This window comes from Elephas maximus, chromosome 1, assembly GCF_024166365.1.
Source record: "Elephas maximus indicus isolate mEleMax1 chromosome 1, mEleMax1 primary haplotype, whole genome shotgun sequence".
NCBI lineage: Eukaryota > Metazoa > Chordata > Mammalia > Proboscidea > Elephantidae > Elephas > Elephas maximus.
In genome coordinates, this window is record NC_064819.1 from 122,277,998 (window position 1) to 122,295,654 (window position 17,657).

General features: G+C 36.8%; 1 protein-coding gene across 17 annotated transcripts in view; it reads right to left on the minus strand.

Annotated features, from left to right (window-relative positions):
- Positions 1-17,657, minus strand: part of DST (dystonin) — a 490,994-nt gene that overhangs the window by 60,295 nt on the left and 413,042 nt on the right. For all 17 annotated transcript variants that reach the window (XM_049894718.1, XM_049894699.1, XM_049894708.1 and 14 more), the window contains 6 exons: positions 16,500-16,666; positions 14,072-14,231; positions 13,542-13,868; positions 12,629-12,713; positions 11,015-11,256; positions 9,714-9,920 (listed from right to left, as the gene is read on the minus strand). In XM_049894718.1, the coding sequence (XP_049750675.1) occupies positions 9,714-9,920; positions 11,015-11,256; positions 12,629-12,713; positions 13,542-13,868; positions 14,072-14,231; positions 16,500-16,666 (1,188 nt within the window). The remainder of the gene's footprint in view (positions 1-9,713; positions 9,921-11,014; positions 11,257-12,628; positions 12,714-13,541; positions 13,869-14,071; positions 14,232-16,499; positions 16,667-17,657) is intronic.

Here is a 17,657-nt window from a genome sequence, read left to right on the forward strand (position 1 = left end):
ATCAGATAAACCCCACTGTCTTCCAGGGCCATGCACTAATGATAGATGGTAACTGAACAGTAGCCTCAGTTGGGAGATTTAATGAGGAATGGACATTGTAGGTATCTGATGCGAGTGTTACCAGATCTTCTATTTTTTAAGAGAACCTGGAAATCTAAATGAGGGATGTGGGGTGTGGGGCAATAAGGAGGAGAAAAGAAGGGTGGCGATAACAAATGAGATTGCCGAATAATTCTTCCTTTTAAAACATTATGCAACACTATGTGGACTTACGGGGAAGATGTAGTAGACGTACTTTTCCCTGTTTTTGTTATAAGCGTACCTAAAAAGACTCCATGTTATATATAAAATAAACATTAGAAAAAGATCCTGAACTTCTACTTAAAGCACGATAAAAATTATTAAAAAAAAAAAAAAAAAAAGATTCTGAAAGGTGGAGAAGGCAGAACGACTACAGATATTGGGACTAGAGTAACAACATGGTGGTGAGTTCCTTGATTTTTGTTTTTGCCTCATAAATACCAGCCTGGATATTGGGAAAGACAGCATCCAGGAAACACCCACAGCTACAAGCAAAAAACAAAACAAAACATGCAAACAAAACACTCCAATAAAAGCCTGCTCTGTTTTAGCCAAAATACCAGGTAAGTGACAACTTAGTGAAACAGAAAACTTTTAGGCGGTAACAGCTCTACTCCAAGAAACACTACAGAAAAACTGTGGCCCTAGTCATAACCATGCCAACAAAGGCTAAGTACAGAACTTAGAGTTCTGCCCTCATAAAGCTATAACAAGGTACTCCAACACCCTACCGGGGTGATGTCACTGAGTGGGGAACATGGACTTCTACCTCCAAGTCTCGTAACACAATAACCAAAATAGTGAAACCACCACCAAATGCTGACAAGGAGGTACAGAAGCTAGATTACTCAGATTTTGCTGGTGGAAATATAAAATGGCATAAAAACCTACTGCCATCGAGTCGATTCCGACTCATAGCGACCCTGTAGGATGAAGTAGGTTTCCAAGGAGCGGCTGGTGGATTCAAACTGCCTATCTTTTGGTTAGCAGCCCAGCTCTTAACCACTGTACTACCAGGGTTCCCATAAAATGAAATAGCCAATCTCAAAAACACTTTAGCAGTTTCTCTGAAAACTAAACATACAACTACCATGTGACCCAGCATTTGCACGCCTGGGCATTTATCCCAGAGAAATGATGACTTAAGTTCACACAAAAACCTATACATGAATGTTTACAGCAGCTTTTTTTGCAATAGTGCCAAACTGGAAACAACCTGTATGTCCTCAATGGGTGAATGGTTAAACAAACTGTGTGCAATACTACTCAGCATAAAAAGGAATGAAGTATTGATACATGTAACAACTTGCACAGGTCTCCAGGGAATTACACTGAGCAAAATATTCTGATCCCACCAGGTACATAAAGTATGTTTCCATTTATATAACACTGTTGAAATGATATTATAAAAATGGAGAACAGATTAATGGCTGCCAGGGGCTAAAGAGGGGATGAAGGTGAGACAGAAGTAGGTGTGGCTCTATTTCCACACCAGGGGTCCTTGTAGTGATGGAAATGCTTTGCATCCTGACTACACAGATGTCAAGATTCTGCCTGAGATTCTGTATTATAATTTCATGAGATATTACCATTGGGGAAAATGGATAGAGTACAATGGGATTGCTCTGTATTATTTCTTATAACTGCACGTAAATCTATAATTATCTTGAAAGTTTAATTAAAAAAAACACTGTGCAGGTTACCTCTCACCTGTAAGTTCCTACTAGCATTTTCATTTTTTAGATACATATTGCCCTTAAGATAGGCTGTGCTAATTTACTGCTTCATTTCTGTAGCTGAGTTTTGCTACACCCTCATCAACATGGGATATAATTTATTTTTTAATAATACTTGTCAGTTTCATACATGGACTTTTTTAGTTCAAAGGAAATAACCTGCCAACAATAACCTGACAGAAACATTAACAACACTGATTAAGAGTATTGCTATGGCTACAATCCAAAAAAAACAGATGGAAGTGGAAGAAAATATATAATAATATCATTAAATTATTATTTAAAATTTTTCCTATGTATCATGAACCCACTTGATTTCATCTTTACCAAATAATTAATAAATGAATGACTGAGTGAATAAATAAAAAAAATCTCAGATACTTGCAGGCCATTTTTTTTTTAGTCAATAGTGAGATAGAAAAAAAAAATTTTAATAAGAATCATCTAAATAACAGGCCCAAGCCAGAAATATAATAGGAGTAAAAATAATAAATTTACATTTACCTTAAAAAACTCAACTGTATAAGGATAGGGCAGGGAAGACATGACTTAACATAGCTCTACAGAACAATTCCTAGAAGTGCGTCTTCCCCTAAATCTGAATATAAACTAACACCTATCATGAAACGATGCAAAGTCAGACTCCTTTAAGACAAGGTAGTGTCTGAGCAGCTGTCCCACTGTCATCTGTGATTAGAACACATCTGTGACACTGGGCTCTCTCCTTTGAGTGCCACACTTTTAAGAGGATCACTGACACGCTAAAGTTTTTATGGACAGAAAATCAGAGCTTTGGCCATTAGAGTAAATCAGCTCCAATAAAAGGGCAACACTTCTAAAATGACCCTGTGTATATTTATATATACTTAAGCAGAACTATTTGCGTCTCCTACATTTCTAATCACATTATATATCATTTTAGCGTGAAGCCACATCTAAAAAAAAAAACTTAGCAAAGGGCCTAATGGTTTGCACACGGTGGTGTTAAATAATTTTGTTGATTGCAACAAATCAGAACAATGTGGACTCCAGAAGGAATCCTGATAAATAATTTGAAAAAAATCTAAATCTGGTTCAATAATTTTTGTGATGTTACTTGGCTTCAAATGGAGCTACTCATTAGCAGTTATTGATCAATATGAAAGAGAAAAAGAAAAAACTGTCATTGATGAATTTAGAAGTTTTGGTGTAGAAAAAGAAATCCTCGTGAAAAAGAAGTAGAAGAGTCTTCTATGCATCGATTATGAGCTTCGAGCCATATATATTGAAGCTGCAGGCAGAACCTCACTACGTGGACTCATGTAAAGAGTGTAAGACAAAAAAACAGGATAGGCCTTTTCCCCAAGTGTAAATAGTACAAGATCCAAAACCAAACCAAACCCAGTGCCGTCAAGTCGATTCTGACTCATAGCGACCCTACAGGACAGAGTAGGACTGCCCCATAGAGTTTCCAAGGAGCGCCTGGCGGATCCAAACTGCTGACCCTTTGGTTAGCAGCAATAGCACTTAACCACTACTGCCACCAGGGTTTCCAAATAGTACAAGATATCTGAAAAAAAATTAATAACCACGGATTTTTTTCTATTAGTCCCTGAAATAATAAAGTGACACCACCCTCTTGTTCATGTTCAGGCTATTTTTAGTATTTATATGACAGTAACAAAAAAAAGTCAGGCTGTTAGTGTTAATATTAGTTTAACACTGTGTCTCCTCCTTTAAAGAAAAGTGTCCAGCCAAAAATCAGCATGATGATACTACCAAAGCTGCCCAAACAGAAAGCTGAAACTCAAACAGTGTTTCTTTAACCAAGGCAAATATTTTCTTTACTAAAAGAAAGCAAGAGTTCAAGCAGAAATTTCCTTTGTACCTTCTGAGGAATTAAATTAAATTAGCAAATATTTATTGTTAAGCAACAAATGGAATACCCACTGGGTCTACATTAAGCAATTTATAGTAAACCAAGGTACTTTAGGTATATGACTCACTCAAATGACTTGTTAGCACGTGTATTTTTAATGGACCTAAAAAGTGGCTCAAAACAACTGAAGGACCATATGGACCAGAAAGAGACTCCACCAGTCTGAGACCAGAAGAACTAGAAGCTGCTTGGCTACTACCAATGACTGCCCTGACAGGGAACACAAGAGAGTCCCCAACAGAGCAGGAGAAAAATGTAGAGCAGAATTCAAATTCACATAAAAAGATTAGACTTAATGGTCTGACAGAGACCTGGAGGAACCCCCAAAACTACGGCCCTTGGATGCTTAGTTAACCCAGAACTGAAACCATTCCTGAAGCCCGCTCTTCAGACAAAGATTAAACAGGCCTGTGAAACAAAAAATAATACACGTGAAGAATGTGCTTCTTAGTTTAATCAAGTATATGAGACCAAATGGGCAACTCCTGTCTAAAAGCAGGATGAGAAGGCCGGAAGGGTCAGGAACTGAAAGAATGGGCATGGTGAACCCAGAGTGGAAAAGGGGAGTGTGCTGTCACATTGTGAGGATTGCAACCAATGTCACAAAACAATACGTGTATAAATTTTTGAATGAGAAATTAACTTGAGCTGTAAACTTTCACCTAAAGCACGAATAAAAAAAAAATTTATCCCAAGGGGATAACTGTACTACTTAGAAAAGATGTAAAATAAAAAAGAAAGTAAAATGTTTTACAGTATTTTTATAGTTGATAACAGGGAGAAAAATAAAGAAATTATCAATCGAGAAAGACTGGTTGAATAAGCTTTAAAGTATTATTAGCCTAAAATAATATGCAACCATAAAAAAAAGAAACTGTATACGTTTCCATACCCTTACACTGAAAATACACAAAATGTATAGTTAAACAAAGAAAATAGTTACAAAAAAATAAATGTTGCTCCTTATGCAACCTTGACACATCCAAAAAAAAAAAAAAAAGTGGCTCATTTATATGTGAGCAGCATCGTTTGCAATATTACAAGACAAAATTTTAATAATTTACTGCTCATACAAACAGCAAAAGTTAAGTTCAAATAAATTGTAGATAATCTCAGCATCCATAATTTCATTTGGGGAATATTGTATAAGTAGTATCAGTGAACCCTAATCATTAACTTTAGTTACTATAACTCCTGTTAAGAGACTCAACAACAAGCATTTCAGAAATTTCCTAAGTTAGTGAAAGACATTTTAAGTGGTTACCTCTATACATTCCTGAAGAAAACACTAAGACAATAATGGCCAGCATTCTACTGAACTCACTGTTCTAAGTATTTAGCATGCAATATCTCCTTTAAGCCTTGCAACAATTGTAAAATATGGGTATTATGTTTGACTCCATTTACGGTCCAGGAAACTGAGGCAGAGAGAAAAATTAACTAATTTACCAAAGATTACCCAGCTAGCGAACATTGAACCTGAGACCAGAACCCCAGAGACCGCACTCTTACCAGCCATGTCATAATGCTTGTTCTTGTGTATGGCTTGGGTTTCATGTATTCAAAATATTCACGTGCCTCAAATACCACAGCACTTAACAAATACTACGTTTTAACTTAATATTTAAAGTTTTCACCAATCTCTGACCACTGCTTTCGCATTTATCCAAAAGGTCTCTGAAGTAGAAATACAAGTTGAAGAAACACACAGTGATAAGCAAACCTTGACCTCAAGGACATCCTTTTACTCCCTTCCCCTGGCTGGGGATCTTACCACTTTCTTTTGATTAGCATTTCCTTCCATTTTGCTTCTCATTATTCATAACACAACCCATATTTTCCCACCCTAAACACCTGGAGAGGCTAAACAAATCTTACTTCCTTAGGAGATGTTTCCTTCTGGTTCTTTAAAAGAAGTAAACAGGTGTTATTTTTCTCCAAGGCTCACTTCTAATGACTCAATTTTAATTGCACCCAAAACCACAAACCCATGGGCCTTTATATCAGGGTTACTATGGGGCCCACTTAAATAAGCCAAGTAATTAGCCTTGCAGAAGAGTGCCTGTGATTCCCGAGCCCAGTAAGTTACATGCATTTTAGCAACTTCTGACAATTGTACATTTCTAAGATTTTTTTTTTTTTTAAGAAGCAGGGGACAATTAACTGCTCTGGGCATAAACAATCAAGGTGGTCTGAAGTCCAGCTACAAGTCTGTACATTTTCTAAGCAAAAGCGCCTTTTTTCATTTCCACATGGCTCATGTGGTTCAATTTGCAATTAAAGAAAGGAAACAACAAAAATATGCTACACTCTATGTAGGTTTACAATGCAAAAATATGTGCAGCTTCTAACTCAGATAACGGCATGTACTGTGAGAAAGAAGGCAGTTGTTTGTTTGTTTTTTTAAAGCTCCCCATCACTCTTTATTTACTAAGCTGCCTTGTTCCACTCAGTTTTTCCCAAAAGTAATGAATAGGCTCCATTCTTTTTTAAAAAGAATATCCTCTTTAGAATATCAACATCTGCAAATCTGTAGTCGGATCTGAGGGCTTGTTGAGTAGTAATGCCACATGCATACAGTGTTCACTCAGTTGTCCATAACTGAGGCTGTTCAACTATTTCCCCCAAAATAAAAGTCATCACTCAAATTTATATAGGGCCCTTGTCCCTGTGGATGCAAAATTCAATTGCACATCTTTTCAAAGCTGTTACTGGGAATGTAGGATTAACATGAAAATCTAACCATATCAAATCAGAACTTTTTTTTTAAAACTTTATACAGGATGGGAATAAACAATATGCCAATTACAAGATATCTGTATGCTCCTTTCTCTTCTTCTCTCAAATGTTAATTCTTTCCCATGTTTTTCTGGGCATCTTCGTTCACGTTGATGGTTAGAAGTCATACCTCTGCGTTAGTGGCCTAAGAGTTCACAAAATCCCCATGCATTTGTAGAATTTCAAAGGACAGCTATCAGGCAAGTACTAACATTATAATGGCGACAGACCTGTGCACAGACAACCATACTACCAGGCAAAATGCAAAGGATCGTAAGAGAAATCTGTTTGGAAGACAGAGCAGCTAGCTATTTAAAGTTCAGTTTAAGTTAACCTGGTCATTCAAGGACAAAGCATTAAATCTACAAATTCGAAAAACTACCAAGTAATGCTCAAGGCACACATCCTCACCCTGTCACTTGTGTGGTTTTTATTTTTATTTTTTTGAGGGGTAGGTGGAGAAGGATGTTGGAAGGAGGTTTCTTTGGAGGAGAATTGGTAGATAAAATAAATTGTATGTGCTAAACGTGTGTCTAAAAAGGTGGACTGAGGTCAGATTCCATCCATATTCCAGATGAAGAAGAGGTACAGAATGGTAGATGATTTATTTCTACACCATAAAACAGACAGTATAAAATATGTGACTAACATACAGGTCCTAAGATAAATTTCTGCACCATTCTTTTTAAATTTCATAGATGAATTTTCATTGGATAAACAGAAAACAAACATTTTAAGACTAAACTATACTCTGGTCCTAATTCTAAACATCTATAAATGGACAAGCTTATAAAATAATTTCAGTGTTATATTAGCTCCCTTAAAAACTTGAAATTATGATTTTAGAAACTATACTTTTGAGTATAAAACTAAATTTCTGCCAAACCTGAAAGATAAATACCTACCTCTACCCTTAAACTTCCCTAGAAAGTAGTGGTATTTCACGATCCTCTTAGTGTTGCATTCTCATGTCTCACAGTCCTTGCAGTTAGAAACATTCTCCTACATACTTCCCTTTAAACAATGATCCAGAACATCTTCCTTCAGATTACTGAAGAAAGTTAGAAATATGGATCACCTCTCTGGATTTTTCCTCCCTCAACAGTTTACAGGAGCCACTATAAAAACCCAAACCAGACCTGTTTCATCGAGTTGATACAGACTCATAGTGACCCTAGAGGACAGAGTAGAACTGCCTTATGGAGTTTCCAGGGAAAGGAGTGCCTGCCTGGTGGATTCAAACTGCTGACATTTTGGGTAGCAGTGGTGGCCACCAGGGTTTCCGGAGGCACTATAGTTAGGCAGAAGAAGATCTGGATTAAATTCTAGTTACAACTCTGCCACCTAACTAGCCGTGGAACCACAGGCAAGTCACTTAACCCACCACATACTGCATATGCTCACCCAGCTCTAAACATCTGTGTGTCTGCTGAGCTTTACTGGAGGTATTTCACTGGACAGCCTTGCAAGTATTTCACAGGTATGCAGATATAAATACACACATGAACAACTCTAAGATACTGATGGCATCAGTATTGCTATACAACCTATTGGTAGTAAGACACTTTTATTACACACACTTTCTCTCTCCCTCTGTCTCATTCACATTCATCCAGTCTCTCTTTCTCCTAAAAGGCAGACCGAAAGGATATATACTAAATCGTTCGCCTACTTTTCTTCCATAAGTGTTTTGGTATGTTTTTAAGAAAATCTCAACATTTTCTATAAGGAAAAATTTTATCATGAAAAAAATCAACAAATTCCGCCAAACTCTAAACAGGGCCGTGCAAATACATTCCTCAGGCATGAATGCCCTCCCTCACAGAACTGTCTTAGGCAGGGCTGCTGCTATCAGTGTATTTCATCAGCTTTTGTGATTCCTGAACACAGCACTAAAATGAGAAGTGGAGCATTATGCTTTAGAACTACATAAATTACACTTTTATGGCAACTTTAGAAAATTAATTTTGGATGCATCTACAGAATCTGTTTGATTTGTGTTTCTTGCTTTTGGCTTGTATTAGTAAAAGCTGAGTCATATACGTTCCCAAGCTCTGCTCTAAAGTACACTGCAATATCACACTGACCCCCACACAGAAAGCCTGTAATAGGAGTCTGGTGACATAATATAAATACTCATAGAGATTGCTGTAAAAGCAAATCAAAACATGTACTATAAACTTCTATTTCTAGGACTTTGCTCATTGCCCACAATTCTCTGAGGAACTGTGGCTAAAGTTTAGGTGCCTATAAAATTCTCTGGAACTCTAAACTTTGTGTGAGGCCCAGATAAAACCTGTTGCCGTCAAGTTGATTCTGACTCATAGTGGACGCTATAGGATAGAGGAGAACTGCTCCATAGAGTTCCTAAGGAGAGCCAGTGGAATTAAACCGCCAATCTTTTGGTTAGCAGCCATAGCTCGCAGTAGCTCTTAACCATTGTGCCATCGGTCCAAGATGTTGTTTTTGTTAGATGTTGTTGAGTCAGTTTTGACTCATAGCGATCCTATGTACAACAGAACGAAACACTGCCTAGTGCCCCCTAATTGCCCCCCAAAAACCCAAACCCATTGTCATGCAGTCAATTCCAACTCATAGCAACCCCACAGAATAGAGTAGAACTGTCCCATAGGATTCCAACTGCTGACCTTTTGGTTAGCAGCTGAATACTTAACCACTGTACCACCAGGATTCCCGCAGATAGGTCAGATACTATAGTTTTCCCCTGCAGTCATCTTTGGCAAAAACTTCATCTTACCAACAAAATTGTTTCCTTTTAAGAAAGAATACAATCTCTCATTGCCATAGTTACATGTAAATGAACAGTTAATCCTGACTTACATGATAACTCAAAATATTTACTCACATTCAGATTAGGTTCAGAGGAAGCCAAGGAATAAAGTTAATGTTAGCAATATGAATACATATAGACAAAAAGGATTCTGCTTAGAAGGTCTGATCTGGTAAGGATAAATTTACAAAACAATGAGGCAGATGGCTGCTTACAATATAGAGATTAGCTGTGCCCTGCCACTCTGATGTAAAAGGAGCCCAGTCAAATTCTTTTCCAATCCACCCTTTCATTTTTGAAGCATAACAAATGAATGGAAACACTATTAAGAGATACCTTTGTTCAGATAAAGGCTTTGGAAACAAATGGAGAAAAGGTACTGCCTAGAAAACAACTCACGTGTCCCTACCTGCTGTGATCTCAGAATGGCGGCATCAATCTCCTCAACCTTCTGAGTGATGGTGTCGCTCACTAATCGGTAGCGGTCATTGTCCTCGGCCACCATCTTTTCCAGTCCTTCCCTGGCCCTCCATGGTACCAGTTCCAGTAAAGCACTGCTCACTTCGTTAAGGGAGTCCAATAAGGCTTTGTTGTTCTTAGCTTCCTTCTTTAGTTCCTGAAAATGGAATTAGGAAAATATACACATACTTGGATAAAATCTTGCTTAGGCTTTCCTTTTAACTGTTCTTGGGGCTAAGCCCCTTTGTAGGCCAATACTAACCATCAGTTTCAGTTAAGTTATAGAAATATTTGTTATTTAAAGCTATTTTGCAAAAGGCAAGTGTTTCCTAAGAAATTCCAAAGAACTATTTAAATGTAGTCATTTGTTATCACTTAAGCTTTTATCACTGAAGTGTAATATAAATATTGAAAATTTACAAAACAAAACCAAGCAAGTTAACATGTATTATTCTTTGCTTGCTGGTAACCAGATAACAGAAAAAAATTAAAAACAAGAAGAAAGTCGAAGTGGGAATTAAGTGACCCTCAAAATGAGGACATACTGGCTTTAAACCATTCCAGCTGAATATTATGAGCCATCGAGTCTAACTGTGCTGACTCCCTTTCACTCACACGTGATCATACTTCAGGGATGATAAAAATGGAGGCTGATATCTTTGAAAATAAGAATGATTATTAGCATGGCCCTAAAACCAAATCCACTGCCTGATGAGTCGATTCAAACTCAGAGCAACCCTATAGGACAGAGTGGAACTGCCTCATAGGGTTTCCAAGACTGTAAATCTTTACAGAAGCAGACTGCCACATCTTTCTCCTGTGGAATGGCTGGTGGGTTCAAACTGTTGACCTTTTGGTTGGTAGCTGAGAGCTTTAACCATTACGCTACCAGGGCTCCTATTAGCATGTTAGTGTACTATTTTTGCGATATAATTAGAAAACTCACCTCATGCTACCCTTCTACCTTATAAACAAATATTGTTATTCCAACTAAATTACATGTTAACTCTGAAACAATAACCATTTTCCTCTTTGTTTTTCTCTTTTCATCATTTTAACACACTGTTTTCATCTCTGGGCTCCTAAAAGTTTAAACAGCTGACATACTGCCAATTTCTGTTGGGTCCCTGCCCACCAAGGCATCCGTCAGCCTGTTAGTAATGCCGAGAGACAAATATCATTAAATTCCTATGTGAATAAGGCTCCCTAAGTGATAACAAACTGATCCAAAATGTTTAAATCAGAACATACTTTTTGTCTTGCTTGTGCTTGGCTTACTGCTTCTCCCTTCAGAACCTGAGTCTCAAATGAAAGTAATTCCACCTCCACTCTGTCCAGCCATGTGCGAAGCTCTTCGTGTGTGGAGTGCAGTCTCCTCGCCAGCTGTAGAGCCTGTTCCAGAGTCTTGGCTACGTCGGTGCTCAATTTGGTAATGTCTTTGTACCTTGCTTTAATGGCTTCCAATTTATCTTGAATTATTAAAACTTCATCACCTAAAATTTCAAAGATACGTTATTTCTCATAAAAAGAACAAAAGGGATTGGAAGGTCTCCTTAGACATCATTGTACGCTAATGGAACTTTCTGGGGGAAAGAAAAAGAGAAGTTTTTCTGAAGATGATCTAACCTAGAAGTCCTTTTCTAGGTTTTAATCCTTCCCAGGATTTCTGGCAAATCTGAACAGCTCTAAAAATACAAACATCAAAACTGGAAAAAGCGACAGTGTCTTTAATTATGTGGGAAACAGCACCTTTGCATCTATCCATATGATGCTTCCAGTTTTCAAAGTTTATGTGTTAAAAACTGCACGAGTTCAAATACTGACTTTGTGGCTTAAAAGCTGATTCATCTTGGCAAGATACTGAACCTCTCTGAGCCATTAAATAGAGATTATTACATAGGGATATATGTGTTATTTTAAAGGGCTACGTGTACACACACATACTTACATAACAGATACATACATATCATCATTACATAGGGATAGGGAGAGAACTACCTCATATGGTTGTTACAAGGATTCAATGAGTTTATATTTGGTAAGTGTTTAGAACAATGCCTGGCATATGTGTGTACGTATATATGCATATGTGTATATGTGTATTCACATGTCTGTGTATGTATATATGTGTTACATATATATACAGGTGTGTGCAGATAAATGTCAAAAATAATAAACTGGTCCTCATTATTCCAGTGTCTCATCACTTGCACTTACACACACACAAATTGTGCCCTGGGCTTCAGAATCATAGTTCAAAGCTTTAGATACTTTATTGAATTTCTCCAACTCATGATGAACGGTGCTTACCCCCACCCACAGACATACATGCTAAACTGGACAGAGGTTTGGTAAGACTTTCCTACGGCCAAAAGAATCACTAAAATAAATTAGTCTGTTTCAGTTGTTCTAAGGTCTCCTCATATAGCTTTTAGACCAAATTTATTTGTTTTCTGAGTGAGTTCAAATACAGAGAAAGGAAACATGGATATAGCCACGTGTGTGTCAGTACAATGCAATCTACCTAAAAAAAGAAAAAGGTCTCTAACCTATGTGCTCATCTTGAACAACTGCCTTCAACAAGTGGAAAACTAATGTAACTCCCTCATGGGCTTCTCTGACCACCTCCTGTGCCAAAGTGCTTTATGCTATGAGTAATACACAAACTTCCATTAAGAATCCAAGTGAGATCATAAGAAGTGAAAGCATATTCTGAAACTTCCCTTGATTGGTATTGAAAGGATTCTGTAGAATGAAGGCTTAGAGCGGCCCTAAAATTTTAAATTTTTCCCCCAATCCCTAAAACATTTTGAAAGCAATGCAGAATGCTGACTGCATGATTATTTGACGTGAAAGATCGCTCACCTGTTGTTTGTTTAAGGAGTTCTAAACCATTTAGTAATGCCTGATCTACATTTTGTTTCCTGAGTAGGATGTCCTCTTGCAGAACCTAGAAACACAGGCACCATTTTTATGTGAGGAAAAAGAAGTTTTTTTAGATTAGCATGAACATCAGTTTATCTGAGAAAACTTGCCTTAAGCTTCATAGAGATCTACTGGAGCAGTCATCTCAGATTTTCAAATATTCATTAGTGTTCCATTTTACCCCTCCTCTGTTCACCATCGTGACCCACAGCCCAAGTTTATCACAATTCACAAAACCCTCCTTTTCAGAATGTACTAGGACTCTATGAAAACGGGCTATGTGGAGATACTACAGAGTACTGGTTAATTACACAGCTTTGCATATAACAATAAAACAACAAAATTAAAAGTGAAAAAAATCTAGCTAATTGAAGAAATTCAATCTCTTTTTTAAAGTGATTTCACTTATAATAATCTATATATGCAGCCAAAGTCTTTTTGGGTACATCCAAAAAAAACAAAACAAAACAAAATCAACTTCCGTTAAATCAATTCTGACTCATAGCAATCCTATAGGATAAAGTAGAACTGCCCCATAGAGTTTCCAAGGCTCTGTATCTTTATGGAAGCAGACTGCCACATCTTTCTCCCACAGAGCGGCTGGTAGGTCCAAACTGTCAACCTTTCAGTTACCAGCTGAATGCTTTAGCCACTGTGTTACCAGGGCTCCTTTTCTTTGGGTCCATAGATATATTTTGGTGTACATATATGCATATATGTGTATATACGTATATAGAGAGAGAGCATATAGATTCACCTAAATCACAGTGAACATAAAATAACACAGAAATAAGGAAGACTGAGAAAATAATGACAACAGAAGTAAAAAATAAAATAAAATAAATCAAAATACCAGAAGTTCAGACTGCTGCTTCCATAGCCCCTCAGTGCTGTAATCCTGGACTGACAGCTTGCTTAGCTTGTCATGTACTTCATTCAGCCAGTTCATCAGCTCAACTTCATCTTCCCCAAAAATCTTAGCATTACATAAGGCCTGCTGGAGGAGCTCAGACCTGCTGTGACTTTTCTCTTGAATCTCAATGTACCACACTTGAGAAGAGTCTAATTTATTCTGTACCATATCTTTATCCTCCCTGGAGCTCAAAACCTTTAAGGATTGGCCAATGCTAACAGCCTGGTGTAAATGTTTACTGTGATTGATGATGTCATCTTCTAAGGCCTAAATAAAGTTAAAAAAGAAGAAAAACAGAAAGAATGGACAAATAAAAATGAAAACATAAATGGAACTGAAGAATGACATTTGAAATGAATTTAATTTGTAATGATGCATAACACAACAATAGTACATAACTGAAATTTATGTCACAAAACCACAAATTAAATGGAAAGTTGAATCTTGCTAACATGTGATTTATATCTTACTTTGTGCTGTGCAATTTGTTCCTCAAGTTTAGATGCTTGGGTTCCTATGGGTTCACAATTCGCAAGCCTTTTTTCTATGGTTGTAAGCCATTCATTCAGTGGTTCTAAGGTTTCATGAAATTGCTGGGCTACCACTGAGATACCTTCCAACTGACGATTCCTATAAACGTGCCAAGATAGAGGTCATTTAGGGATGAAGAATGTGTGAAATATTCAACAAAAACCTTTAGTCATGCTCTTGCATTCTCTTCTAAACATTTTTTTTTTAATAGAAATCATCTAAATCTAAGGTTAAAATAAATTAGTTCTTCTATTAAATAAAATTAAACTTGAACAGAACAACTTCAATGACCTAAGGCTCATGAAAGTCTCAAGTAATCTTTGATAATAAAATTGTAATAACAATAATAATAATGCCAACAATAATAGTAACAATACTGCTCTAATAACAACAATAATAGTGGTAACAGTAGGTAATATTTATTGAGCACTTGCTCAGAACTAGGCTGTTTTAAGTGCTTCTGTGTTGACTAACTGAATCAGAGTACCAGTTACTGAGATAGTTTGGCCAAACGGTCATAACTGGATTCAAGTTTTTGGAACGTACATAGCTTTTCCCTCCAATAGAATTAATTGTGATTCCTACTTTAAAAAAAGTATATATAAATATATAAAGGTATGTTTCCCAGAAGTAATAATACTCAACAATCTTTCATGGATTAAAAAATTTTGAATAGAGCAAAAGACTTCTTAAACTTGTATTTCTAGTGTAGATTGAAATGTTTTTCGAAATCACATGGTTTCCTCAGTTGCAGAGGTATCCATATAAGTAAAAACCTGCTTCCACTGTCCTCGGTTTTTTTCTAGGGCAAGTGATTTTGCTGGTCTGTATATACAGTACTTGACTCATTAGCAAAGCCTGAAAATCATTCCTACTGAGACCAAGAGTTGTTTTTGTCTTAATTTCTCATCATGTTTAATTCTTAGGGAATTATGATTTGACAAATTAGCTGTCTATGAGGACAAAGAGAATTGTAGAAAATTGGCACATGCTATTGAATATAATTTTCTGTACCATTATATCATATACTATATACATGTGCACATACTTAAAAGGAACTTTCAATTGAAATACATTTGATTATGAAAAGAACATGAATAAAATTACTATCTTGTTCTTAACTTCTGGATCATCACTGTCTATGACTCTTTTTTCTAAATTAAAATATTCAATCATCAGAATAAGTGGAAATAACTATTTTGTGATTAACATATAATTTATTACGATTTAAACTGTAAGTAGTAAATTTGCACGCAAATCATATGACCTACAACCCTCCATTAATACCATTGTGAGGAATGTTCTAGGCAAAGAAAACCAGAAATAGTAACAAAGCAAAGAGATTTAAACACTTGTTTATTAAAATTTAAAAAAACACTGAGAGTATCTTCCACAGCAGCTGAAGCATAACGTACTGGGGCATTACAGAGAAGAATTACTAAAGATGTGCTAACACATATTAAAGGACAATGTGAGATTTTTGGCTTCCTCAAAAGCACCTCACTCTGTGGTTCTAAAATTCGAGTTAACTCTACTCCATAATTTGAGATTATACAAATCCTTCTTGTCACCATTCCTGTTCCAAAGAAGGTAGGGATTTATGGAACACACTCATTCTGTTCATGGTTCATCTATTTTCAACCCAACCAGCCTAAGTGGCTATACTTCAATACAGCTACTACGTAACACTGAGCAAAACGGTGCCGATGCAGAAAATAAAGAAATGCTGGTTGAGATTCTGTAATAAAAATAATGCTGAGAGCAAAAGCCCAGTGGAGCCCTGCTCTTGGCTTCCTGCCCTTCCTAAATTTTAGAGGAATTTCCACCTGCCTTGTTTCCTAGCTAACTCCTTACCCTTCTTTAGAATATATCCTAGCTGTCACTTCCCTGCCCCCAAAACAGGTTCTTCCTATTATATGTGCCCACAGCACCCTGTACTTTTGCACTGAAACACTCTTCACATTTTTCGTTACTTTTCAACGGCTATACACCCTACCAGACTGTACCCTAGCTGGGGGCGGGAATGATCTGTTCAGGTCACCTCCCATAAACCAAGGCCTGGTTCTGTGGCTGATGCATGGTAGGCATACAATCACTATGAATAAATGAATATATTTTCCCTGAGGTATATGGGTTTCTCAAGACACAGAGTTGGGGTGTATCTGGTGACTACAAGCCATCAATCACCATCAGAGGAATGAAGGAACGTGAGGTAACCACCACAGCCCTTGCCACCTATGTTCACATACCTGATAAACATAAAAAACACAGGACAATAACAATTTGAAGAAAAGCATTACCGAAATACAAAACCAGTATTAAGGTCACTGCTACTCATTCAAAAGAACTGGGAAGTATTTCGGTTACCTCGTTTCGGCTTTATTAAGCAATGCCTCCCATCTACTATCCAAGAGACTCAGCTGTTTCAAAATCTTCACTTTATCTGCAGGTTCTGCTGTTGTAGCAATTTTTTCTCCCTCTCGTTTGATTGCCTCCACAGTAGATTTGCGGTCATCCAACAATCTTTGAAGAAGCTTGAGACAAAACATTAAATGCCAACAAAGGAAAAGGAGTAATTGTATCAACATAAAGGACACCATATTCCAAGTACTTTTGATGTATGACAAAAATGTATATTTTGCAAAGATACACATCTAAAAGTATCTGAGAAGTGGGATTTAAAAAATAACTAATTTCCTTTAATAAATTCAGATTCATTAATATGTCAGACACTGTGGTACTTTTCAGAGTAGACAAAACTAATACTGATAAGACCACTAATCTCTTCATTATTAATTTCTGAGTATAAAACACTAGGGTAGAAGGTATTTTTTAGGCTAACTCCACTGACCTCAGGGAAAGTGCAAAATCTCCAGTATTATAATGAACTGGAGATGCTTAACCATTCAAAGAATATCTGCCCTTGTCAAGATAAAAACAACTATTATGAATCATTATCGTTTTTAAAGCCTTTTCTCATGTTAAATAACGCGTTATAAACAAGGAAGTTGAGGTTTTGAGAGGTAAACAACTTGCCCAGATTTTTGTTAGTGAGGCTAAAATTAGTGGCCAAGTCTTCTGTTTCTTGGCTCCTTTTACTAGGTGGGGCTACCTCCTAAAATCCTTTATGAGGATGAAAACTAAAAATGAGCCTTTAAATATTGTTTCCAAAAGGAATAAAGGGCGGAGCATGTCAGAAATCTCCAAAGCTACCTAATTGAGACTAATATTTCAGGATTTGGCAGCAAAACAAAATTCAATTTAATTTTAATTAAGCATTTCAAGAAGCCTAGAATGGAATATTTGACAGAGCCAGCCAGGACTCAGGATTACCCTGCTGTAATCTAATTAAAACAAATATTTCGTGAATAAGTGCTGAACACAGGCACTGTATTAACAACAATGAAGAAGGCACGTGAGTATACGACACTAAACACTCTGTTACTTCCTCAATCTAGTCCTGATAGTTAAAGGATAAGAGATTAGACAGTTACCCAGAAGCAACAAACTAAAAGAGTCTTCTCT